At 34.6% G+C, this 27,559-nt stretch overlaps 1 protein-coding gene across 2 annotated transcripts; it reads right to left on the reverse strand.

Moving 5' to 3' along the window:
* Positions 1-609: 609 nt before the first annotated feature.
* Positions 610-27,410, reverse strand: LOC107043425. Of its 2 annotated transcripts, none has more exons than XM_015264937.1 (6): positions 26,867-27,410; positions 10,328-11,640; positions 7,538-7,704; positions 3,145-3,378; positions 2,208-2,462; positions 610-1,062 (listed from the first exon to the last, which is right to left on the reverse strand). In XM_015264937.1, the coding sequence occupies exons 1-6, from the start codon at positions 26,949-26,951 to the stop codon at positions 873-875; spliced, it is 2,244 nt and encodes a 747-aa protein (XP_015120423.1). In that variant the 5' UTR covers positions 26,952-27,410; the 3' UTR covers positions 610-872. The 2 variants fall into 2 exon arrangements, with proteins under 2 accessions (XP_015120423.1, XP_015120425.1); XM_015264939.1 differs by lacking the exon at positions 26,867-27,410 and adding an exon at positions 16,180-17,477.
* Positions 27,411-27,559: the final 149 nt, after the last annotated feature.

The raw sequence follows: 27,559 nt of genomic DNA on the forward strand, positions 1-27,559 counted from the left end.
TGCAATAAAAAGTACTTCATGAAAAGAATCTATAGAATTTTATTTTGATACACAACTTTTTCTATTGATGCATTTTTCATAGGAATTCATTGTTTTTTTTATTAAAAAAATTGAACAAAAAGACTTGGAGAATTTCAGACTACGAATTTCTATGAAAAATATCTCGATAAAATGAGTTGTATAAAAAACCGAATTCTATTGATTTTTTCTACAGAACATTTTCCATTAAACATTTCCAGAGTAAAAAACCGGGAATTTTTCAATAAAATCGTCCAAAAACTAATAGACATTCAATAGAATTTCCTACCAAATTCGCCATGTTTTTCTACAAAATTTTTTCGTACATGTTATTGTGGCACGTTATTAGTTGTCCCTCTCCTATCATGCTTTCAAGGTCATCTTCAAATTTCCTCTTCCCTCCTCCTCTCCACAAATCAGAATACATCTCCAGGAACGTTCGCCTCTTCTGTTATTACGTAACAATCAGCGAAAAATTCTTCCCTCCAATGGATTCTTCCACTCCCCCACAAATACATTAAATTAATGAATGATCAATCAGAGAATGCAATGAGAATGTACAAGATACATATGAAAAAAAAACCAATGAAGTAATCCAATTCTTCAATCTATAATTAATCACTTAAATTTGAAATGAAAAATAAGAAATGCTCATTTCACTGAGGTAGCCTCACACGTGTGTACCATGTTTTTTAGCTTTTATTCTTCGTCAGTATGAAGAAAGAAATAAACAAACAAGTGAATGAAAATTTTAACGTGCCACAACAGCACACTCTCGACACTTGGACAAACGACACTTATTAAAATGCCGAGTGATAGTAGTCGTATGTGGGCCAATAAGGCTGGAGCCAATCCTAGCTGGTACGCTGTCGTTTTTTAGGGGGATGTTCCTCGGATGAATGAGCCGGTGTTGGCATACCCATACTTCTGAACATGTACTTCATCTGTGGCATGTATTTTATTATGTTTCGTACTTGAATCAGGGGCAATTCCTCGTTCATCGAGGTGCATTTGCCGGCTTCCATCAGTTTCTTCATTTGTAGTCTGGAATATAAAAAAATAATAATTATTAATTTTTTAAATTTATTTTTATTCAGCGATAATCATGACGATTAATATTAAAGAGAAATATTCGCTTCTTAGCTTTGTGTTCCTGTTTTTCAATAATTTATTGGTGTGAATGAATTTGAGATGTAAAAAATAGTTTGTGTTACACAAATAAAGGTATTAGTACCATGAAACGTATTCTAAATAGTTTTTTTTTATTATGTTTTATGGTAATAATATTCTATGGAAGCTTTTTTATCAAAAATGAATTTGATGGATATTTTTATAAATATAGACTTTAATAAACTCTATTCAGTGATACGATTTTTAAACAATCACTCAAAAAATTGTCATCAAAATGGAATTAGCAATGGCTCCAAAAATGGATAACAATACCCTCTTGATTCTATCAAAATACGATGGGGGTCGCACAATTCGTTGTTGAGTTACAGCACATTGTTTTTCCGATTTGAAAGAGAAAATCGGTTTTTTCATGATTACTGAAAGAATCATCAGTAACATCAATTCAATCAGGACTTGAAAAGTATATTTCAATGCCTCCTTAATCAAGTCGAAAAATGGTAAGAACAGAATCATTGTTTATCAAGTTACACAATACCGTCATGAGCTTTTTATATCAAAATCTCTATCTCTATTAAACGCAGGTACCAGTCTATTATGTTGAATACTTATTCATATTGATTCATGGTCCCGACTAACTTCTGACAGAACCGGGCTTGAACTCTGGCTAAATCCTGAATAAACCCTGATTAAATCCCGGCTGTACGCTGATTAAACCTTGATTGAACCTTGATTAAACCCGGACTGAAAACGAATTCGAGTCTTGAGAGGATCTGAATGTAGAATCATTTGACAGAACGAAATAATACGTAAAATTTTGATGACATTTCAATTGATGGTAGTACGATAACATGAAAAAATAGAAGAAAAGAATAATGAAATAAGAATTATTAAAAAGAGAATCCATTCGGAAGCAAATTGCTAGTTCATTAGCAACAATAACTATACTCATTTGTAAAAAATGCAATTATCCATTTGTTTTCATATTCATTGTCACAACCATGAAAAATCGATAAACTTTTTAACTTAGAAAAAAAATTAATGAGGAAGAAGAATCTCACCTATTTCCTTGGTATAAATCAACCCCAAGTACGTCAGTAAGGACTTCCCTACAGTTATTCATATCACAAGTAGGAAAAAACTGTGATACAAAGTCGGGCAATGTCATAAGCAATTCAGAATATATGTATGGTTTGAAATTGATACACGGTACCAATTTCTCACCAACCAGAGCTTTTTGAATTCCGTATGGCTGGACGTGGCAACTTGCTATCGTTTCGGCGATGGGAATTAGTGCTTTCCTCCCCCGAGAATCCCTGAAATTAATTCCATCGTCGTGAGTATATAAGTAATATTGGGCAATTGGTGGGGTTTGTGAATGGTTTATCGGAAGTAATTTTTTCAAGTAGAAAAATAAGTCATTCCAAGTTTTTTAATCGTCAAATTATTCTGCAGAAAAATATTTTTCTCAACTTCTTTTTATTATAAATAAATAATGAAAATTGTTTAAACTTTCAGAATATTTTTTATAGGATTCAAACATCAACGAATTTGTTACGATTTATGAAAAATGATTATTAAGTTAAAAAATTAATTGGTTATTCATTATTTATTTTGGGAGAGGGTGAAAAATCGTCAGAAAGTCATTTTCAAAAATTTCTATTTTGATGATTTTTCAACTAAATTAAAGTTAAATTAAATGAATTAATTATAATTAAACATGAAATTAACGAAGAAAAACAATAATAATATAATAACAATAAACAATAATAATAATAATAATATTATTATTTTTTAAATCTATTTCAGCCTTTTGATAATTTATTAACTTCGTTAAATTAAACAAATTTAATGAAATTAGACATGAAATTAATAAAGAAAAGAATTTCATGTTCAACTTGAAATTTCAATGATAAACATTGAGCTTTCAGCACCCAAAAAAATGACCAAACCACTTGAACATTCGTAAAGAATATCAAAAACTCATTCTAAACTCACCTCGTACTGTTAGAACTCCCATTCACTGGTATCAATGGTGGTGGATACTTGGGATGAGACGTGTTGTGAGCTGGTGGTGTATGCCGTTGTGTATGTGACATTATAGCTGATGATGTCTGAGGATGCAGCAGTGCTTGCACCTGCTCAGTACTCAAATTCAACATCTGAGGATAGGAGCTTGCTGTTACAGCATTTTGCACTGATAGACTGGGTGTCGTGTACGTTGCCCCCATCCTGAACAAATTGGGTCAGAGATTTTTATAAACTTCGTTATCACCTCAATACCTCACAAATCAATAAAAAGCACTGATTCAAAATGCATTTTGCGATGATTCATTTATACAGAATTCCCAATCGTCTTATTCTCGTCATGCTGTCGACACGAATTCTCATAATCAATATTTCACTGAGAAACAATAGTGTCTTGAATAATCAATGCGATTAAATTCATCATCTAGACAGCTTTGACAAGTCAGTTTAACTCAATTTCACGATCCTTTCGCCAATGTTAGTAATGAGCATGCCACTTATAATCTATTCAATCCATCAATAAAATACTATAATCAGGTACAGTATGCAGGAACTCACCAGTCATCCTTCCCATAGGTTGGATAACTACACAAACAAAATTCAAGAAAAAAAAAGAAAAAGAAAACAGACATTGTATGTATAAGGATGATAAAACTACATCTGGACAGATTTGAATTTCAATGTGAGTGTCATAGGACGATGGAAAAACAATGGTAATGACAATTTATGGATATGTAATGCAAATATGGCGCATCCGTGGAGAGAACAATCCCAGGGTGTCCCAAAACGGATCTGGCATATCGTGAGGGTAGCCGGGGTTTTTTTTGGAGACGAAAACTCTGATGAAATTTTTGTCTCCGACGCTTTGTTTATATGTTATCGAGAAAAAAGGACAGCCAATCAAACGCTATTCTCCGATGGAGAGATCATACCTTTCTCATTTGAGGCGGAGGGATGGTGGCATTGAATGTCCAATCGATTCCAATCAATCTCATTTCTTGATATTGAATGAGAGTGGAGATATGAATTTTTTACGTTGACTCTGATTGTTAGAGTCACATTGCGTTTAGGAACCAAATGACTCTGACGACGCGTTGAAATTCGTTGCGGGTTTTCTCACCCGGGTGGGATGATAGAAGAATTTTTTTTAGATCATTGTGCATTAAAGGGAGACTACTATGAGTTTTAAAAGACGTGGGTTATTGCAGTGAGACTTTTCATACGTTGAAGATCGATTATTTAGATCTGAAAACGAATAATTAGTGCAAAAAAATTTTTTTTATTGTTCGTTTCCCCGAAAACACTTAAAATGCCCAAAACTGTCCAGGGCCTCCAATTTTTGAGCTACGAAGAATTTTTTTTTTCAAAATTTTCGGAAAAATATGTGGAATAACAATAAACGAGCTAGTTTCTCTTTAATTCGCCTATTACATGGTTAAATTTCCTTTTTTGTATTTTTTTACACAAATAGTGAATTTTTTTATATGAAAAAAATCGAAATCAGCTTGTAGGAGTCGAATTCCAAAAAACTGGCTCGTAATTGTTGTTCCACACATTTTTCCGAAAATTTGGAATAAAAAAATCTTTCGTAGCTCAAAAATTGGAGGCCCTGGACTGTTTTCAGCATTTTAAATGTTTTCGGACAGACGAACAATAAAAAAATTTTTTTTGCCACTAATTATTGTGGCAGAGATGGCCATCAATCATTGGATTCTTCAATATTAAAAAAATTTGGAGCTTACATTGATTAAGGTTTACATATAATCATCGAAATTTGAAAATAGTAAAATAATTTATATTCTACATTTGTGATTGAAGATGAAGTCGGTAGCGAAGTGGTAAAACGGTACAAGTCAATTTTGAATATTGACCAGTTTTCAATGGATATCTCGGAATCTAAAGGAGATAGCAAAATTTTTGTTATAATCTTTTTTGTAGAGCTGATTGAGACCCACAGCAAATGTAATTAAAAAATGTCGGGATCTCCCTTAGATTCGAAAATATCCCTCAAAAACTCAACTGGGAGATGAGTCAACTTGAACCGTTTTGCCACTTCGCTACTGAATTAAATAATTGTTAATATGGAATTGTCAATTGTCAGTTGAGTGAATGCTACTAAATTTCATAAAAAGGATTTTCGATTAACCAAATAATCGTCAATTTTCCTAACTAAATTATTGATTGATGAAATAATTCGAAATTTGTATATTTAATTGATGATTAGTTTAATAAATAAAAATTGGATATACTTTAACGAAGCGCCGGACACAAAAATTTCATTGGGGTTTTTATCTCCAAATAATCCCCCCGAACTACTCGCACGATGTGTCAGATCAACTTTGAGACGTTCTGTATATTTTCAAACAAGTCTTGTTTGAGCCGCAAAAATGGCTAGTTAAAAATTACCAAAAAAATAGAAGAGAGTGGGGCAAAATGAAACAGTCATAAAAAACGACTGTTTGACGCAAGTGAAGCTAAAACAATTTTTTTTATTAAATATTCTTTTTCATGAACTTCTCTTTATCCCTGGGAGTAGTGATGAGAATAGTAAATTTCCATTTAGTAGAATGGAAAAAAAATGAAAAAAAAATGAAGAAAAATTAAAATGAATGATGAAAATGAAAAAAATGAAAACGAAGACTTTGTCAATGGATTAATTGAAAAGAAAATGAACCAGCAAAATCCAAAGCATGGCCCAGGGGGAGACCCAGAGGGAGAAAAAGGAAAAGGTGATGCTGAATTTCAATCGAATGAGAAAGAAAAGTGTAATCGGCCTAATCAAATCAATTGAATTATAATCAATTCAATTATAAGACGAATAGAAAGTTATTATTCTCATCAGCACTCCCAAAGATAAAAAAAGTTGATAATCAAAAGTTAATAAATAAAAATTTTCTTTTCCTTGAATTTCGCCAAATAGTTATTTTTCGACTGTTTCATTTTGCCCCTCTCCTCTAAATAAATTAATAATATCTAGGGCTGACCACGTAAAGACTGTCCTGAGATGGTCAATTTTTGTCCCAAAAATATATTTAGTAATTCCAAAAAATTTATGTCCTTCGTGCTGACCAGACATGTAATTTCTAACATTACTTGTTCGTTATTCGATACTCCCGTACGTATTATGCATCCCGAAAAATTTTCTTTTTATGCGAAACAGGGGAGTAAAGTTTCCCGTTTCGCCTATTCAATAATAACAGACGAGAAATAAATCAAATGAAATAATAATGAAGATATGATAACGATCTTGTAACTTAGGGCCAAACTATTTCTTCATAAACTTCCCTCTATAAGAGATATTTTCACCCTGGACAGGCGCCGTCTCGTGTGAATGACCCGCCTCTTGAGTAAAATATTTCGTTGTTGTTGAAAACAGAGGAATTGTCAATGTTTGAGACTTTCAAATTCGAATTAAACAATTTCTTTTTTGAACTAATTAATAAACAACAGTATTTCCATAAATCTTAAAAAAAAAAATCAATTTCTATTCTCTGCATATTTTTTACATATTTCCTAACGATTCAAAATGCAGAATGAAATCTGAACATTTAAATTGCACGCAAGAATTTCACCGAATTTGTCAACGAATTCTTCTCAATAAAGAATGAGATTAGAAAAAAAAACCAAAAAGATGATCAAACCACTTGACTGTTTGAGACTTTCAAATTCGAATTAAACAATTTCTTTTTTGAACTAATTAATAAACAACAGTATTTCCATAAATCTTCTTAAAAAAAAAATTCAATTTCTATTCTCTCCATATTTTTTACATATTTCCTAACGATTCAAAATGCAGAATGAAATCTGAACATTCAAATTGCACGCAAGAATTTCACCGAATTTGTCAACGAATTCTTCTCAATGAAGATTGAGATTAGAAAAAAAAAATGATCAAACCACTTGACTGTTTGAGACTTTCAAATTCGAATCACACAATTTCTTCTCTGGTAATTTCCAACTAGCGATTTTTATTACCCAAGCAAGACTTGTTTCATAACTAATTCGTTCCTCTCTCAGTGCAGCTAATTGAGTATAAAACCGTACCAAAATCCTACGATTGTACTTGTGAGGGTGTCATGCTCGATTATCAATTGGGCTATCAATCCTTGGAAGCAAGTACTCCATTATTTCCATTTCCAAAAATGTCATCACTTCAAAGAATTGATTATTCAAAGGATCTCATTGAATACAAATACACACGCCTAGCTGTTTGTTAATCAAACTAAACTATGAGAGGATGATAATACAGCATGAATTTTTTAAATAAATCATACAGCGCAAAGGAAACTGACAATGCGATTGAAGGAACAAAACACAAATAATGAATGTCATGTTAATTTCAAAGTGGAGATGCAATTCTTACCCAAGATTCGGCTGATTCGAGTGAGCTGTCGCCCTTACGAGAGGTGGTGGTGCCTGTGCAACATTTTGCATTGTCGATACGGGATAAACTGGATATTGTCCAGGCTGGGTGTTACTGTTGGGCCTACTTCTTGGCTGTTGGGAATAGCCCTTGGACGTCGCCATTGGCTGCACATAAACAACATCGCGATGATACAAATCGTCGATAGCTCCTGAACCAACGATACGATCTGGACGAGTCACGGCTCGTCTCAAAGCTTTACAAAATTCCTCGAAAATGAGAAAAAAAACGAGGAATTCGACTCTGCGATTCTCGAGATATTGAAGATTGAAGATGTGTTGGTTCGAAGGAATGGGATAAGAAGTGAAATTCACTTCTTTCTATTTTAATAGAATTTCTCAGAGAAAATAGGATTTTTTTCTCTCGTAGGAGCCATCAATCAGTCCTTTTTCCAGTTAATTAAATAGCAAGTGTTGTTTAGTGAAAACAGTCGATAGATGTCGATTTTTATGCGCAACTTATCCTATTATGAGTTTTTGTCTGAAAATTCTTGAGCGTCGATTTTTTAGAAATGAAGAAATGCAGCTGATAAATTTGAAAAATCGATGTTTATAAAGTTCTGTAGAAAAAAATCTAAATCTGTTCTGTTCTGAAAATGTGAATTTTTTTCTCAAATTTTCTCATACGCAAAATCTTTTCTTTATTTCACCAAATAATAATTGAGCAATTAATTAACAATTAAACATTCTATTAAAATTCTCACAGAAGTATTGGGCCTAAATAATCTGGAAATGACGAAATAGAAGTGAAAACAATTTTAAAAATTTAAACATAAAAAATTTTCTACAGAAAAATCGAAATGTATCCTCGTTTATCTGTTTCAATAGTATTTTATAGGATTTTAATAGAATGCTCTGAGAAAACATGAGCTTATTCTCTTGAAATAACAATTAAATAATTAACTAGAAATAAAAAAATTTTTGATGGAAAATATAAATCAAATCTCATTTTAAACCTTGAAAAACAAAATTTCATTTTCAAGAGAATGCAAAAAAACACTATACATAAAATTATTGAGCCTGAATAATCTAGAAATAACGAAATGAAGTCGCAAGAGCTTGAAAAATTGAACATAAATTTTTTTTTGTAGACATGAGCTTATTTGAATGAAATAACAGTTAAGAAATTAATTAAAAATAGAAAAATTTCCATGTTAAATATGAGTTAAATCTCATTTTAAGGATATCCAAGTTTTTTGGCTATTTTTTCTCTAGTGAAATGCTTTTCTACGTTTGTAGTTTACCATCAGAGCTTTCATTTGAGCCCGATTTGACCCTAAGTTTCCGGACATTTTACAATGATTTCATCATTTAAACTTTGCAAGTCTGAATTCGAATCTCGATATTAAACCGTTGGAAAATGTTTTAAAAATCTTTAAAAAAATCAGATAGTTTACTGTTAACGAAAGATTGATGAAGTAATTAAAAAATTGCAATATTTGAAAATGACGAACATGTTTTATAAATAATTTATAAACAATCAATCTTCCACCGTAAAAATAATTTCTTCCGAATCATCAAAAATTTATTCATATTCAGAATTTTTGCACAAATCGATTTCGAGCCTAAAAAAATTTGATTTCCGAAAGTTTAAACGACTTCAATTATCCATTTATAACCAACGAATGTTTAAAAAAATAATAATTCTGTGCAAAATGCAATTTAAACGACGCTGACTATTCATGATGTTTTCAAATTCCTCTCAAGCAATTGTATTGACAAATTAAAAATTTAAGGCCCGGTTGTACTATCTTTCGAACGTTATCTCGATGTTTTTTTTCATCTTTCGTCATCTGCAATTGCCAATTAAGTCCTGCATCATGCAGAACTTGTGAAAAATTATGAATGAATAATAAAAAAAAGTAGAAAAAATTCTCAATTTTTTCAACGAGCATTTTTAATTGATATTAAGAATAAGTTGAATAACAAGAAATTGAAAAATGTATCTGATTTACGGTGACAAATGGCGGCCTTTCACGGAATATCAGGCAGGGGGAAGATTGATTTCGTAAATCTTTTCCCATGCTGCACCAAGACACTTATTACGGAAAAGACTCTTTGAAAAAAGTTGTAATATTTTGGAGAATTTTCTAATCACACTTTTATCACTCAAAAATGACAGATGACTACATACCACTGTTTTCAAAAATTGAGATACCTAGCTGTCACTTCCCATGAGAAGTTAGTGTTTTTTTATCCACCATGGAAAATGACAGCTAATAGATAATTTACAACAGCGAATCAGATATTTGTAATTTCCACTTTTTTCAACTCATTCTGAATCTCAATTAAAAACGCTCTTTGAAAAGTTCAGAATTTTTTCAATTTTTTTTTTATCATTCTATCACAATTTTTGGGAATTTCTACATGATGTACCACTCAATTGACAATAACATTCGGAAGATACACGGAGAGAAAAATACATTAAAAACTAAAAAAAACTTCCTTAAAAATTAGTGTATTTCATGAATGAGAAAATAGAATGCTGTTCACCCAGTTCTTCGAAAAAGTCACGTGAGAAACTACGGAAAACGCATGAAAAAGTAGTGCACGACTCACAAAAATTAAGGTGCCACATATGAATTTTTCAGTACCGGATACCACTTTTTACACTAATTTTTGAGAGATTTTTCTCTCCGTGTAGTACACCCGGGCCTTAAAAATAAAATATCCTAGGATATCCTCAAAGCTTGAAAAAAATTCAAGTTCAACAGAATAAGGAAAAACTTACACTATGCATATTCAGGGACGTATTCTGCATTCTTATGATAGAATTTGACTGAGGAACAATAGTCGCTTGAAATGTAGGCTGACCCCCAACGAGTCCCGACCAACCATTGACAGCTGTCGGTACAGGATTGAGAATTTGAGCGTTTGATGCTGTACGATTAGCTGTATTTGGTGAACCATGGGCTGGATGTGTAGTAACAGGCCTCGTCTGATTAATATGATGTATCGTTGTATTAACAGTCGTACTCCTTGGTACAGACTGCATTGTTCTAGCATTAATAACTGTTTTATTATTAGCATTGTTAACAACAGCCACTGGTTTTGTTGCAGCTGGTGGTGCTGGCGGTTGTTTTGTCCATCCACCAGCGCTAGCACCACTTTTACCGCTAACAAATAATTGCGAATCCATAACTTTGCTCGGCCAATAATCCTCAAATCCCGTACCAGGTGGAAAATAACTCTTAATGTCACTCAAACTTATCACTGAACACGTTTCACTGGCAAATAATTCATTACGTATACCCTGTACTTTACAACAAAATTTCAAATACGACAAATCCCATCCCTCAAGTTTTTCAGCTTTCAATTTCAAATTGTCCGTTTCACCCTCGAAATAAAATAGTGGTACATACTTGAGATTGTCTTTAACCGTGTATGGTACCACTGATTCTTTATTAATACGAATGAAACCACACTTCTCACCCTTCTGTCCAGTATTAACATTTTGACTCGTTAATTTGGTGTAACATACATCCAAAAATGTGTAAAACTCTTTGGCATCAGACAATCTAACAACAAGATCTTTGCATGTAAATTGGTCCTTGCCAAACTGATTTTCACAGTGTTTATTGTTAATCTCATTGAATAATTTACTCTCAGCTTCGGTTATGAAGTAACTCTTGATACACGTACAACTGTATATGTCAGAGTGTAAGTAGTTCAGGTACTTGTTCAGTAATTTTGCCTCAAGTATCCTAACAGCGCAGTATTTTTCACCACCACGGTATATGTATGGTATGTGACATTTGTCAAATGTTATCCAACCAAATCTACCACGTAGACTATCATCGTCCAGTGGTGTTTTACCGTCAACTGATGGGGATTTTGATGCTTGTTGGGGTGCTGTGTCATTTGGCTTTTTATTCAAGTAACCGAGGATACCGGGGAGACCCTGGCTACCTGCTGGCCTTTGGGATACACCTGGGACACTCGTCAACATTTTCGCTTTGTTTGCTTCCACCATTTTGGCAGCCAATTCACGGATTTCCGCCTCATCTGGACGCTCTTGTTTTACTGGTACTTTCTCTTGTGGCCCTGCAATCGAAAAGGATTCATTAGGTATTTAAGTCAAAATTGTTATTGTTGGGGTTATCTTTGGCGATCTTTTGAATTTTATGGGGAATTTATACTCAGGGAGTCATTTAATTGCAGGACATTGGGAAGAAACTTTATCAAACGAGGAAAAAGTTTCATTTGTTGTTTTTTATTTATAGATATTTGATGATGAATTGTTCTTTCGAAATTTTTTAGCTGAAACATCTTGGGTGTGAATTTTTTAGATCAGTAGGAAAAAATTGCATGATTTTGCGTAATCTCTATGGAATAATTAAAATCAATTCAATTTTTTCGGGTTCAATGGAATTCTACTAGAATTCTAATAAAATTGGTGAGAAAAAACGAGTTTTTTCCTAAAATTTTCTTATACGGGCCATCAATTATTCTTTTTCAGTTTCATTATTGTAATTATTAAAGTTGTTATCATCGTGTTAAGGGATTTTATGGGAAATTTTGCTCAGGGAGCCATTTAATTGCAGGACATTGGGAAGAAACTTTATCAAACCGGGAAAAAGTTGCATTTGTTGTTTTTTATTTATAGATATTTGATGATGAATTATTCTTTCGAAATTTTTTAGCTGAAACATCTTGGGTGTGAATTTTTTAGATGAGAAATAGCAGTAGGAAAAAATTGCATGATTTTGCGTAATCTCTATGGAATAATTGAAATCGATTCAATTTTTTCGGGTTCAATGGAATTCTACTAGAATTCTAATAAAATTGGTGAGAAAAAACGAGTTTTTTCCTAAAATTTTCTTATACGGGCCATCAATTATTCTTTTTCACTTTCATTACTGTAATTATTAAAGTTGTTATCATCATGGTGAGGGATTTTATGGGGAATTTTGTTCAGGGAGCCATTTAATTGCAGGACATTGGGAAGAAACTTTATCAAACGAGGAAAAAGTTCCATTTGTTGTTTTTTATTTATAGATATTTGATGGTGAATTATTCTTTCGAAATTTTTTAGCTGAAACATCTTGGGTGTGAATTTTTTAGATGAGAAATAGCAGCAGGAAAAAATTGGATGATTTTGTGTAATTTCTATGGAATAATTGAAAACTATTCGCTTTCTTCGGTTTCAATAGAATTTTACTAGAATTCGAATAAAATTTGTGAAACAAAACGAGTTTGTTCCTCAAATTTTCTCATATATGCCATCCACCAATCTTCTTCGATTTCAGTATTGTTATTATCGTGTTGTGTGATCTGCGTTGTTCAAAAATTTCTATTGAACAATTGAAATCGATTGACTTTTTACGGGTTCAATAGAATAGAATTTTCAATTCAATAGATTTTCTGAGAGAAAACACGGGAAAGATCTTTTCTTTTTTTCAAATTCATTAGATAACAATTAAGTCAAAACTGAGTTGAATCAATTGCGAACTGAAGTTATTCTTGATAGGAAAAAGGCGTTAAAATGAGATTTTTCCGCGCAATTTATTCTACTGCAATTTTTTCTCTGAATATTCTTGGGCATAATTTTTTTATAAATAATATTATAACAATTGCCGGGTTAATGAAAATTCAATTTGTATAAACTTCTCTAGAAAAAACGAAATCCATCCATTTTTTTCAGTTCAATAAAATTCCAATACAATTGCTTACAACAAGACTATGTACCATGAATCAATCTTTTCCCATTTTATGGAATATAAGTCGAGCGGTTAATTAAAAATTGAAAGTATTTGATGGATAAAATTCAATAGCCGTTGATTTTTATGCACAACTCATTCTGCTAAAATTTTTCTCTAAAAACTCTTGATACGGAATGTCCTAGCAATGTAGAAATATAGTGGAAAAACTTGGAAAATTTATACACAAAGAATTCAACACAAAAATCGAAATCTATGCTCTTCAATCAATTTTAATAGAATTTTAATGGAATTGCGGTGAGGGACATGAGCTTCCTATTCCATTAAATAACAATTAAGTAGTCAATAAAAATTCTTCGGTAATATCGTATGAAAAAATTAATAGAAAAACCTATTCTATAAGAATTCTATTGAAAGACTCTATTTGTTTTGTGCGCCAATTCTATTAAGGACTATGCAACGTCCCTCCGCGTTTTCAAATAGATATTGTTTATAGAAAAATGTCTATAGATGTCTATAGGATTTTTTCCATAAGAATTTTCCGCATTACTTTCGCAAGTTTTTTTTTCTGGGATGTTATCATGAGATACAAATAAAAACACCGGTAAAAACCTTGGAATATTTACGCGCAAGAATTTTATGGGAAAATCACAATCTATGAATTTCTTTCTATGGAATATCTCTTAACAAAACAGCGCGGTAAAGTTACATAATCTCCAATTCAAATAGTGGAAAAAACAGGCAGAATTTTTATAGAATTTGTTATTATTTGTTATTTATTCATTAAAAACTCAACAGTCGAAGCCAATTATGCGATCAAAGCATGATACAATACTTATTTGCGAACAAGTTTATACACATATGCAGAACTATTTATTTTCAATTTCGATAAATTGAATTGAACTGGTTAATGAGTAATGACTCCAAAATAACAGAGAGAATTCCCCATTCTTAAAATCATTTTCAAGACATTTTTCCAATCTTCAAAACAATATCTGAACTATAAAAATCGTATCGCTCCCAAGACATTAACAATAAGAACTACCCATTTTCAATGGTTTAATAAACAATAACTCCGAAATAACAGAGAAAATTCCCCAATGGTCTAACTCGATTTTGATTATCGGCCAGTTTTCAGTGAATATCTCAAAATCTAAGGGAGAAAGCAAAATTTTTGTGAATACCTTTTTTGTAACCCTCAATTCATCCTACTAAAAAGTTTATTACGGAAATTTCGTTATCCCCCTTAGATTAGGAGATATTCCTCGAAAACTCAGCTAAGGGCTAGATCGACTTGAACCGTTTTACCGCTTCGTTACTGATATTTTTCCAATCTTCAAAATAAGATATTTCCCGTAAAAATCCCATCCCGCTCTCCCAAGATAAACGATAAAAACTATCCATTGACCATTTTGACAAATCAAATGCAGGTATTTAAGAATATTCAAGTATTTTTTATAACTTAGTACAGACCAAACGATGGATTGAACCATTGTCTATAATCAAATTCATCAATTACATTGCATGAAAATTTTGTTTAAATGTCATGAATATCCAGAGTCATTTAAATAATATTTTGTATAGAATTATTACTTTTTTAAATATTCGTTGTGTATAAACAAATAATTGGAATCGTGTAAACTTTCTGAAACCTCATTTTTTAGACATGAAATTGATTTCTGGTAAAATTTTCAATACGACTAAATTTGATTTTACGGTGAAAAATTGATTATTTATAAATAATTAACAGAAAATGCTCTTAATTTTCAAAAATTGCAATTTTTAAATTATTTCGTCAATGTTCCTCCAATCGTAACCTTTCTAATATGGAGCTCAAACTAGCGAAAGATTCGACAGCAGGAGATTTGTCTTAGGGGACTCTAGGGGTGTACAAATATTTTTTAATGATGAACAACCTTTTTCGCACTTAAAAAACATTGTACATATGATTATTTGACTCTTCTACACTTAAATGTCCCCTAAATAAAATTTGGGGACATTTATTATATTCTGACGAATATTCTGCCATTTTCAGCTTCATCTTTTTAATTTTTTTTTCAATCTTTAAACTGTATTCAAACTGAAAGTTTACAATGAGAGAAAAGCGACAAAGTTCTCAAACAAGTCTTACTTGTGCCAAGAAAATATTTTTTTGAAAATTATCAAAAAAGGATTTTTTTGTACCGAACATGCAGAGAGTGCGCCGGAATGAAAAATTTTTGTCTCAGAAATAGATTTAGTAGTTCAAAAAAAATTGCATTCTCTGTACACGTAAGAAATGTCATTTCTAGCACTACTCCTTCGTTATTCGATACTCCCATACGCATTTTGCTCCGAAAAATCTTTGTTTTATGCGTAACAAGGGATAGTAGTTTTTCGTTTCGGCAGTCTAATAACCACAGACAAGAAAAGAACCCTTAAATGAAACAATCTTGTAACTTAGGGATAAAATATTCGTTGATAAATGTTCCTCTATATGAGATATTTTCATCCTGAAAAGGCACCGCCTGGTGTGAATTATCCGCCTCTTGAGCCAAACATTTCGTTGCTGTCGAAAGCAGAACAATTATTCACGTTTGAGACTTTCAAATTCGAACCAAACAAATTCTTTTTTGGCAATTTTCAACTAGCGATTTTGTTGACCCAGACAAGACTTGTTTGACAAAGTGTTCGTTTTTCCCTGAGTGTAGGATCAAATGGGACTCAACTGAAACATCTGACGTTCAACTACAAAACTAGAGAGCATTTCACTTGATAAAAACCACCAAAGCACTTGGAAATCCAATAAACAATAACTCCAAAAAACAGAATTCCCCATCCTTCAGTAATCTCCCTAAATTCTCCCACTCTCCAAAACAAATCTGCCCCCTAAAAGCCGATCGCCTCTCCCCAGCCACAACAATTTCCAAAAAAATCAACATACATGTATCATAAACGGGCGTATCACCGTTCCTAGACGCTGTCAGACTGGCAAGAACCAAATCACAATCATTAGCGGACAACGCCATGTTCGTAAATTAACCAACAACACTTCTCCCTGAACCGCCACGAGGGTTCATCAACCAGGTATATCCAACTCTAGGGCATCTAGGCCCTGTGCCAGGGGTGGTAACATCGAGCTGCTGTTCCTGGCTGTTTGTGCACCTGAGCGCACGTTACACTAGTCCCCCACACTAGTTCAACGGTGATCCCCAGTCCCGCAGTCGTATTTTAACCAAACCACCAGGCCCCAGTGAAAAAAGCCCCCACAAATTTCCAAAAACTTCACCGCCAGCCCTGCAAGACCCCCAGGCCCTCGCAATGCAGCCACATAACCATTAAAAACCGCTTAAATCACTCCTCTGAATAATTAAAATAGCATTCACAAGTCAATGACAACTGAAACTGGCATTCCGTGACGTCAGGCAAATTGTCCGGGAGGCCAAGGACCCAGATGATTTTTTCTCATTCACCATTCGAATTATCCGTGACTTCATCGTAAACGCACATAAACACACTCGCAAATTGTTTAAAAACTCCTGTCCTCGGAGGACATTTGTCCAATGATTAGTTCTCACTGTTGCCCCGAGGGAGACTCCACTCTCGCGATAAAATTCGACATTTCGCGGGGGGGAAAATGACACTCAGCGCAAAAACACACGGCAGCATCCAATGGAGAAAACAAAAATACTCGAGTAAAACATAACCAAGAGGTAATCAATAATCTATCGACAAAGTCTCGGTGGTATATCGGGGAACAGATGGCGTCTAATTCTCTCGCCACTGCACCTAGTCATGTTTTCACGGCGAACATTCAATAGTTGACAACACGATGCTCCAGTGATATTCACTTATTATCGGTATTCATTGGAGTCAGGAGTGAAGTAACTTGCACTCGATTTTCCTCGTACACACGTCAACTCCGCGACACAGGTAAATGTTCAGTGAAGATTTGTTATTAACAAACTTTTAGACTGCACTGTACCCACGCGTACCACGGTTTTACAACAGTTGATGGTGGAAAAAGACACTTCAGCGGTTAAATTTCACGAACGTGGCTTTTAGGGGGACATTTCTAGACGCGACTAACGGTTTTTCGGGGGGGTTGCGCGGGGGGGACTTTTGGGCTGGGGTTTTTTTTTCGGCGGACGTCGAGTTAATGGAGGCGCCGAGCGATTTAACCCGACAGCTCGTCAGCTTCGGGCTGACTTTAAGGGGGGCCTGTACTTCTGTCGCGCTCTGTATTTCTCTTTCGACTAAGGGTTTACCGCCCAGCGCAAGTGCCTCGTGTGGCGCGCATGTAGCAGCGTAATTTTTTCAAGTTACTGAGGTTTTTTTTGGTTCTCAAATGTGGACGTTATTTTTTTTTTAAGGACGTTGGGAGTTCGAGGGATAAATCTGGTGAATTTATTGAAGCAATTGAAAAAATTTAAGGTCTTTTGAATGGTTGGTGGTGAGTGGTGGCATTTTTCTATGAAAATGGAAAATAGTGAATTGAAAAAATTAATGGAGGTCGATTTTTATTTGGACTTTATTGTTCGGGTGAGGTATTTTCTGCAGAAATTCCTCGGCTCAAATTTTTTTGTTCAGTTTTTTTAGTGAAAGATGAGGAAAGTTGAGGGAAAAAAAGTAGAAAATTCTTGTTAAGGAATTTTTATAATAAAGACTGGATAAAAATATTTGTGGAGTTGTGTCGTGTATGAACTTCTAGTGATTTTTTCTATAAAAGAGCTTCTATTGGACATTTTTCATTAAAAAATGCACAGTAAGGCTGCGGAATTTTTCAATAGACATGTTCAATGGGAAATATTCCAATGAAAAAATTCATAGAATTCAATTTTTCTATAGGGGAGGTTGGGGTAAAATGGACACTTGACTTTTTTTAAAATGTTAATGCCGGGCTGAAATGTTGATAAAACTTGATAATTTTCATTTCATTGCAGAGAACAATTCTTTCCCTTTGTGATGAGCCTAAACTGAGCTCAATTGATAAATTTGTTTCTGAGTTATGAGTAATTAAAACAAAAGTCTAAAGTGTCCATTTTACCCCACTCTCTCCTACGACTCATTCTATTCACATATTTTCTGCAGAAATTCCTCGAGAGGAGAAGAAAAATATAGAGAGAAAACTTGAGAAATTCATATCAAGGAATTTCCATAACAAATGGCTCAACAGAAAAAATTGTGTAGAATGCGCTTTTCTTTATTTATTTCCCTATATTCTTCATTTGTGTTGTTCATAGAACAAATAATTTTTTGGCAGAACTAATTTTTTCACTCATCGTACGCATGCTCAATATCTACCGGAGAAGTTGATAACGAGCTTTCCCCTCATTGCACATTTTACTACTCGAATTTCACATTTTTCAGATTCGATCCGCTGAATAATTCCATTCCACACACCTGTCGATCATATTTTGAACATCCCTCACATGAAATAACGATAAATTTTCATGCTTCTGTATTGTTCTGCTCCTATTCTCTACATTATTGCGCATTAAATGTAAAACATTTCCACATTCTACAACTTAGTGAAAGAACTTTACGATCAATAAATATTTCATATCATAAAATCGATATTGTTGAAAATGGAAAATATGTCTCAGTTAAGTAATCGAAAAACTCGCAAATTTTTCGAGATTCTATAAATTCTAAGAGAGAACATGAGATGTTTTTCTCAAACTTTCTGGTGTCATCACTCGATCTTTTTCTATTTCATCAAATAAAAATTGAGCAATCAATTAAAAATGTTAGGGTTGTTTGAGGGAAGTGAAACACTAGATTAATTATCAAAAGAACGTGTATTAAATCTAGCAACACACTTCTCTCTATACAGTCAGAGTGCTTGTGAACGCACGTGAGAACACGGCTCCAGGCCAACAGCTTGCGCAGGCGCAAGTATAGTGTTAAGAGTAAATAGTACAGGCTGTTTGGTATAGGCAACAGTGGGAGTAAGACTGGGAGCAGGTGCCATCTACTCCAACAATTTTCGATAAAAGTTCAATACAAATTGCACAGCTTCCCTGCGCTTTCATTTTTCAAAAAAAATATTCATTGAAAAATATTGCATTGAAAAAATTTAGACTCCAATTTTTCTGAACGACTCATTTTATTTACACTTTCTACAAAAAATCCTCGGCTGAAATTTTACAAATTTTTTTGTTCAATTTCTTTAATGAAAAGAGAAAATCAGTAGTGTCAATGGAAAAAGTTGTACGGAAAGATGGAATTCTACAGATTTTTAGAAACTATTGCATTAGCATTCAGAAAACAGTAAATTCCTCGTCGTATTTATTCATTTTTGTTCTGAAACAGGGTTTTTTCTTCGTTCCTTAAATTTTTCCGTACGCAACATATTCTGTTTCTTTTCCCATACTCCTTAAGCGCCACAAAATAAAAATTCGCAATCTTGCTGAAGCTGTACTATTTTTTTTATTTTTTTATTTTTTTTAAGTCCAAGCTCATTGTGACACTGTTACTCGATGTACTTGATTGTTATATATGTTAATAAAGACTTTTAAAATGTCAAATGTTGAATTTTTGTTCTGTTAAACAATTCCAACTATTTAAAAATGCTATCACCTCTGTGCTTTCCTTTGTTCTTCTTCAATGTGAAAATTGAAAAAACGGAAATAAAAAATTGCAGGCGGCTGTATCTTCGATGCAGCTGTAATTTTGCATGGGTACGTCCATGGTCTTCCCTTCTTTCTTGAATTTCCTAGAAACTCCTTGCATTCCTTCGAATTTTCAAGAAACTCCCTGAATTTTATCGAAATTCCATGAAACTTCGCGAATTACCTTGAACTATCTAGAACTTTCTAGACTTCCGATAGATGGCGCTCCGCATAAGGACCGTTTCCCAAAATTGACCCCCCATATTGAAACCATGGACGCATCCACGTCAAAATGTTCCGTTATTCTCATGTTCAAAACGATTTTAAGGTGTTTTGAAGATTTTTTTTGTAAACCTGCAACTTCATTTCCGATCTGTCAACGAATGCTTACATACAGTCTAGTATTATTGATAATAATTAACCCCCAAGTGGCAAAATAACACAGTCCTATGAGAAAATGAACTTTTCGAGATTAGAGAGGGGATTAAAATGAAGAAAAAAATCTTAAAAAATTGGAAAAATAGTATATTTCGTAACGAGTGCAAAAAAGTGTTTTTTGGCGAGCCGAAGGCGAGTGATATAATCCCACGAGCTAAAAAACATTTTTTCACGAGTTACGAACAATATTTTTCATCACAATGTGGCGGAAATTGGACTTTTAGGCACGCGGAGCGTGCCGAAAAGTTCACTTTTCGTCACAGCGTGATGAAAATGGAAATTTTATGCCTAATACAAAAATTGTTGTCAGTGTAAATGAGCAACTATTGTTTAAGAAAATAATTGTAGAGAGAATTTGATGGATTACTCTTAACTTTTTACTCTCGTCGAAATCAGAATTCATGTAAGAAATCATCAATGATGAACAATTTTTAATTTATTTTCCTCGCAACACTCAATGACTTACGTGGAGTTTGAATATACTACGTTAATGTCTACAACTATATCGATTCAACAGAACGAAATATCTCTTTCGCGGGAGATATAATTTTTCGGCAGAACAAATTTTTTCACTCAGTTTACGCGTGCACAATGTCTACCGGAGAAATTGATCATCAGCGTTCCCCTCATTGCACATTTTACTACTCGAATTTCACATTTTTCAGAGTCGATCCGCTGAATAATTTCATTTCACACACCTATCGGCCATATTTTGAATTCAACACAGGACAATGCGATATCTTCGGCATCTCATCATCATAATTAACAATTCCCCACAAAGTCGCGTTAGTAATAACAACGTCAAATAGCGATGCCCCTCCCTAACATGAAATAACGATAAATTTTCATGCTTCTGCTCTCCTACTTTGTATTGTTCTGCTCCTATTCTCATTATTACCTTATTGCGCATTAAATGTAAAACATTTCCAATTTCTAGAACTTAGTGGAAGAACCTTACGATAAATAAATATTTCATATCATAAAATCAATATTTTCGAGAATAGAAACTAGTTCTCAGTTAAATACTCAAAAAACTGGAATTTTTAGAGAATTTAGAATTTCTAAGAAACAACATGAATTGTTTTTCTCAAATTTTCTGCAATTTGAAAATTAGAGATTGTTGATGAAAAAAATCGACAGGTGCTGATGTTTATGCGAACTTTATTGTACTGACATTTCCATGTGAAAATTCTTCGGCGCGAATTTTTCAGAAATGAAGAAATACAGCAGAAGAATTTGAATAATTCAGGTTTTTCAAGAAATACAGCGCAAGAAGTTCAAAATTTCTGTGGAAAAATCGAAATTCATGCACATTAAATCAGCATTCTAAAAGAGGTAATCAAAGAATTCCATATTTAATAAATATTAAAGAGTCACTGAATCTTTTTTTATTTCATCCAAATAACAATTGAGGAACAAAGTCGATAGATGTTTCAGAGATGAAAAAATACAAGACATACGGAAGAATTACAAAATTTCAGGTGTTGAAAATTCCACGTTCAACAAATGTACTCCCTCCATCCTTTCCCATCAAATAACAAACGAGTAATCAATTGAAAATTAAAGTTTGATGGAAAAAAGTCGATAGATTTGACGTTTACGCGTAAATATCTCCAAATCCAAGAGAGATAACGAAATTTTCGTTGAAACCATTTCTGTAGTCCTCAATTCGCTCTACAAAAAAGTTCATATCAAAAATTTTGCTATCTCCCTTAGATTTCGAGATATTCATTGAAAACCAACCGATAGTAAAAATCAACTTGACCCGTTTTAGCGCTTCGCTGCAGAAATGTCTACAAAAAATCGAGAGCTATTTACTTTTTCCTCTTCAAAACGTGATTTTTTCCTTCTTAAATTTCCTCACCCCTCCTCTCAATTCCATAAAATCCCAATTAATCCCAATTAATAAATCAAAACCGAAAAAAACTCGAAAATTTTTCGATGAACTAAAATAATGTACAGAAACATCGTTGAAAAGGGACTCAACGCAGTAGTACATGCAGCTCAAAGAGTGGCCCAGGGACCAGGAACAAGAATCCCATGTTATGTGACAACGTCGCACGGTCGATATGCTTTTTGAGGCGAAGTGCCAAGATTGGCAAACGTACGGTAGATACATGGCCAGTACATAGCCAGCAGTTTCAGGTGAGTACGCTCTCCCTTCTTCCTCGTGTAAATGCCTGGAACCCACTGGATTCTAAACCAAGTGGGGGTAATCTATAACCAGAGTGGGAGTGAAGAACATGCGCAGAGCGCCCCAAAGCGTTCCCCATTTACCAACTGACGCGCAGGAACCCCCCCTCTTCCCTATATACTCGGATCGCCCCACTACAATTTCCCATGTACTACATATGTACTCAACTTATTATTTTAATCATGATTCACGGGCGCGACGTTGCCGGCTCGTCCCGTGGCGTCTGGTCACGCCCACTCGCCACTTCACAGCATTTCTATATACATCTGTATCTCCATTTACTGGAATGATATGTCTATGTACCGGCATATATGCACATATGTACCGGAACTCATACTACGGAAAAATAGATATGAAGCGCTCGCGTATGCGATCGATCAATAGTTGATGAGAATTTCAAATCGACTCGGAACGAAATTAAAAGTCAAAAATTTGTCTAGTAACATTGACAATTACAAATTCAATCTAGTCCTCGATCATCGATTGGCTGAGCCGCCGATAAATGATAAAACGCAAATAGAATTTTCTGGTACATCTCAACGATGACGCAGCTACAGCGTTGCCGTCATGTGCGACGTTGCCCATTTGCGTCCTTGAAGCCGCACCTGGGCCTGTTAGATTTGGCAACACTGGAAATACGCCGCAGCCGACAATCTATTTATAGGAGCTCCCTATTACTGCTGTTGCTATGCCGAGTTGAAGCGTAGTTTCATTCTCAGCAGGGGAGGGGGGGGGAGGAGGAGGAGGAGAGAGGAAGGGGCAGGGGGGCCAGGAGAAAGGGGAAAACGGGACAGAGAAAAAAAAGGAATGTAGGGGGAGCGAGTAAACTTTGAAGAACAATATGGCGGACCAACCGGATGTGAGCTCTTGGAGATCAGGGCACAAGCACAAATAACGAGATTTTTCATGTCATGAGTTTATGAAATGTTATGTTTAGCTTACGATCTAGCGATCGGGGGTGAGAGGGGAGGGGAGTGGGGGGGGGGNGGGGGGGGGGGGACGCTGGAGGATTTCTTCCTCGAATTGTAGCAAATGATCGTTCGGAAAATCGAAGGAATGATTTAATCGAATTTTCAAGGGGAAATAATGCCATGTTTTTGGTAATTGTTATCATTTCATGTGAATGGCGATAAACGTAATAATGAATTTGCGATGGAAATATCGTCATTACGGAACCGACGCTTTCCCATAAAATTGCAAATGGCGGCGTTCATACCAGGTGACACGAGAATAGCACGCTGGCGCAGTACGGGCAAAGTACCCTGAGGTTAACAGCAAAAACGAGGGAACTATCGGTGACTTCGTGAGCACTCGGTTCGCATCGGCGATGGTCGGGTTTATTGTTACATCACTTATGGCTACATTTTGTATATAGGAGTACATTATGTAGTGGCTCGGGGTTATAGGCACATAGCCAGTGCCCACGCTCGGCTCTTCCATCCATTGGACGGGTATATATACACACTCCCGGGATCGTGGAGCGGACTAGCGGAGATGTGGAGGTTAGAGGGAAGGAAGGAATACGCACGTGAGCGAATAGCATTAGGCGAATACTCAGTGTCACACCGTGTTAATTTCTTATTTTTAATTAGGTAGGAGAGAGAAATTTTTTCGTGTTCGGGGGAATAATAGACATGTTATATTGCAAACGAATACTCTGGTTTTTTATTGGTAGAGCTTATCCTTTCACTACTTTCACAGCTGGGGATTTTTTTTTGCGGCAATTCTGAAGCCGAAATTAAAATTCTTGAGCCAGCGGGGGAAAAGTGGAGAGAGAATCAAAACAAGAGACAAACCAGAGTTCTTCGTACGAAAAACCACAATAATTTCGATGATTTTATATCCGAGAGAAAAAAATCGTGAACAGCTCCTCAAATTGAATTTTTTTTTACCGTTGTAATTATCTTAAAAATCTGAGGACAATCTGCTATCTGATTTAATATAAGGTGGCAATGTTTTGACATTTTAATTTGTTTGATTTGTAATTATTTAGAACATTGGAGTAATAAAGAAGCGGAGGAAGAAACGTTGGGCCGTCGCGAAGAATTCTTCAACTTCATTTATACTTCTATAAAATTGCTGAAGATCGCTTAGGCCGACCGATTGCCATCAGATTCATAATTTAATGTTTCACATGGTGTAATTAAAAATAATTACATTCTTGTTTTTTTCTATTCCCTCCTGCGAATATTGTTTTGCGTTTTTTCCACATCTACGCAAATTGAAAAAAAAAAAGGTTTTTTAGGCACCTAAAAACCCATTGATTCTGATGGCAAGAATTGACGCATCAATCAACTATGAAAATATATTATTGGTTAAAACATCAAAGAAAATTCTAGAAAATTCAATAAACTCGAGAGTCACTCCTGGCCAAAGTTTACATATTGTATAAAATAGTGTTTGTAGAACCTTTTTTGATACTAGTTTTTCAAAATATGTAAATATTGTTGTAAATAAAGACAGTTTTTTTTTAATTACTTGGTTAGACAACAAAAATTGTTATTAGATTTTTGCAACAGCTCCTAAAATTTATTCACTCGCAGCTATTCGAAGAGTGGAAATAAAATGGTGAATTTGCGGTGACATCCCTCACGAAGAAAATGCGAGATTCACTGTTCTTGAAATTTTAGTCGCAGTGCTATCTGAATTTTCAATGTTGTGAGTTTGAATTCAATTTCAAATGAAAACGGTTACTAAATTTCTCATTCGTCTTGAAAATTCAAGAAAATGGGTTTTTCATGTTCAAAATCATTGATTTTTCAATGAAAGCTTGAATTTCTAAACTCATCGTGAAAATTGAACATCAAATACAATTCAATTTTCAATGGATTGAAAATTCAGGGGAACTTATTGCCTGAATTATCAAAATTTTCAAGAGTTTTGCCGTATGGACCTGAAAATCGAGAATTATTTGGAAATTCAAGAAATTATCTGATTCGTCATTGAAGAAATCTACCGAAACTTCATGTAGGGGAGGGCGGGGTAAAATGGAAACTTTTGACGTTTTAAAAAATATTTATAACTCAGAAACTGATTTATGAATTGAGATCAGTTTAGGCTCATCACAAAGGGAAAGAGTTGTTCTTTTCCTTAACAAAAAAATATTCAATTTCATCAACAACTCAACCCGTCACTAATATTTTAAAACAAGTCAAGTATCCATTTTACCCCGCCCTCCCCTAACTTTGTGGTTGTTAAACATTTCAAGCTTTCTCACTTGAAATTTCAAGACTAATTTTCTAAGTGTTGTTGAAGTAAAGGATCAGCGTCTTGCGGAGGCATCGAAAATCCTATTTATTTATTACTGAGAATATTATTACTGAGAATGGCAATTAAAACTCCCATAAAAAAACTTGGAAAACGCCTGAACTCTCCAGCCACTAATTGAATACGACATCGAGAGTTCCAAATCTCCGATGGATCCGCGTTAATGTACCTCGTGTACCTCCCCGCAAATACCCGATGATTATAAACCGCGCGCACATTACGGACATTCCTAACCTCGAAAATAAATGAAACAACAAATGCACTTAAATTCACTTTTTTCAACATTGAAGGGAAGCAGGGAATACACATGTGAGCGAAAAAATCCCGTATCAACTATAAATAACACCCATATTTTTAAAATTATTACAGCCTATCATGTACCTCTTTTCACTACTTTCACAATTGAAAGAAATTTTTGTGCCAATTCTGAGGCCAGCAGGAAAAAAAGTGAAAAGCGAATCAAAACAAAAGACAGGTTCTTATACCAAAAACTACAATAATCCCGATGACTCACCCCCCGAGAGAAAAAAAAAAGACAAACAGCTCCTAAATTTTACTCATTCGCAACTATTCGAATAAAAATCCTTAGCGAAGTGGTAAAATTGTTCAATTTTTGACGAATATTGCCGAATCTAAGGGAGATAACGAAATTCTCGTAGTTAAATTTAGTCAAGCTCTCAATTGGCTCTACAAAAATGTTTATGAGAAAAATTTTGTCATCCCCCTAGATTTCCAGATATTCACTGAAAACTGGCTAATAGTCAAAATTGGCGTGAGCCGTTTTGCAAGATCCTTTAAATAAAGAATAACACCAGCTGATCAGCGTTTCGCGGAGGCCCCGAAAACCCCATTCATTTACTCCCCAGAACCTCCGAGAAAATGAAAATTAAACCTCCCATAAAAAAACTTGACAACCGCCTGAACTTTCCAGTCAGTAATTGAATGTGAGACCGAGAGTTTCAAATCCCCGATGGATCCCGTTGATGTATCTCACCCCCCCCCCCCCCCCCCCCCCCNCTATAAAAACCCCCAAATAACCGATGATAATAAACCGCGCGCACATGACGCACACACCTAACCTCAAAAATAAATGAAGCGACAAAAGAACTAAAACTTACTTTTCTCAACATTACACCTGACAATCTGCACATCATCATCGAGACTCCTATCTCCCATGTTGTTAGATTGTACATCCATACACATTATTAAAATCTAACCACACACTTGCCGGCACACAATTGCACCCGTGCGACATTTACTCCCAATGTTTTATTATCGTCCAAAAATAAGAAACAAGGGAGAAGTGATTGTTCCACCGAGAATAAATTAATTAACGAAATTAAAAAAATTGCAGTACGGTATAATAACAATAGCGCACGCAACAGCGAGTGCAACAACAGCGCGCAAACACCGGTATACACACACTAAATGACATACTCGTGTTTTTCATGCGTGTCCACTCAGCGTCTAGGTATATAAGGGAGTGGTGGGGGAAGTGAAGCTCGTGCGCGGGTGCGCGCGGCAGAAAAAATTTTTTTTTCCCACCGATTGTCCCGATTTTCAACTCGGCGAGGGGACAAACGAGGGATGATCGAATGTTTTTCACTGGTTTTTATTTTTCGGCGAGTTTAACAATAACTTAAGAGTTATGAATCCTCGGGGTGTATGCTGGTGACTACATGCAGCATGTACGCGATGTCCATTTCGCGTGTACATTTGAATGCAGGCAGTGTTGGCAGTGTTGCCGTGTTTCCATGTATTCCCTTTATCCCCTCTCCATTATTCCTCTCAGCCAGTCAGATGGACGGAGA

Source organism: Diachasma alloeum, unplaced genomic scaffold, assembly GCF_001412515.2.
Source record: "Diachasma alloeum isolate Michigan unplaced genomic scaffold, Dall2.0 Dall_scaffold_00571, whole genome shotgun sequence".
NCBI classification, from domain to species: domain Eukaryota; kingdom Metazoa; phylum Arthropoda; class Insecta; order Hymenoptera; family Braconidae; genus Diachasma; species Diachasma alloeum.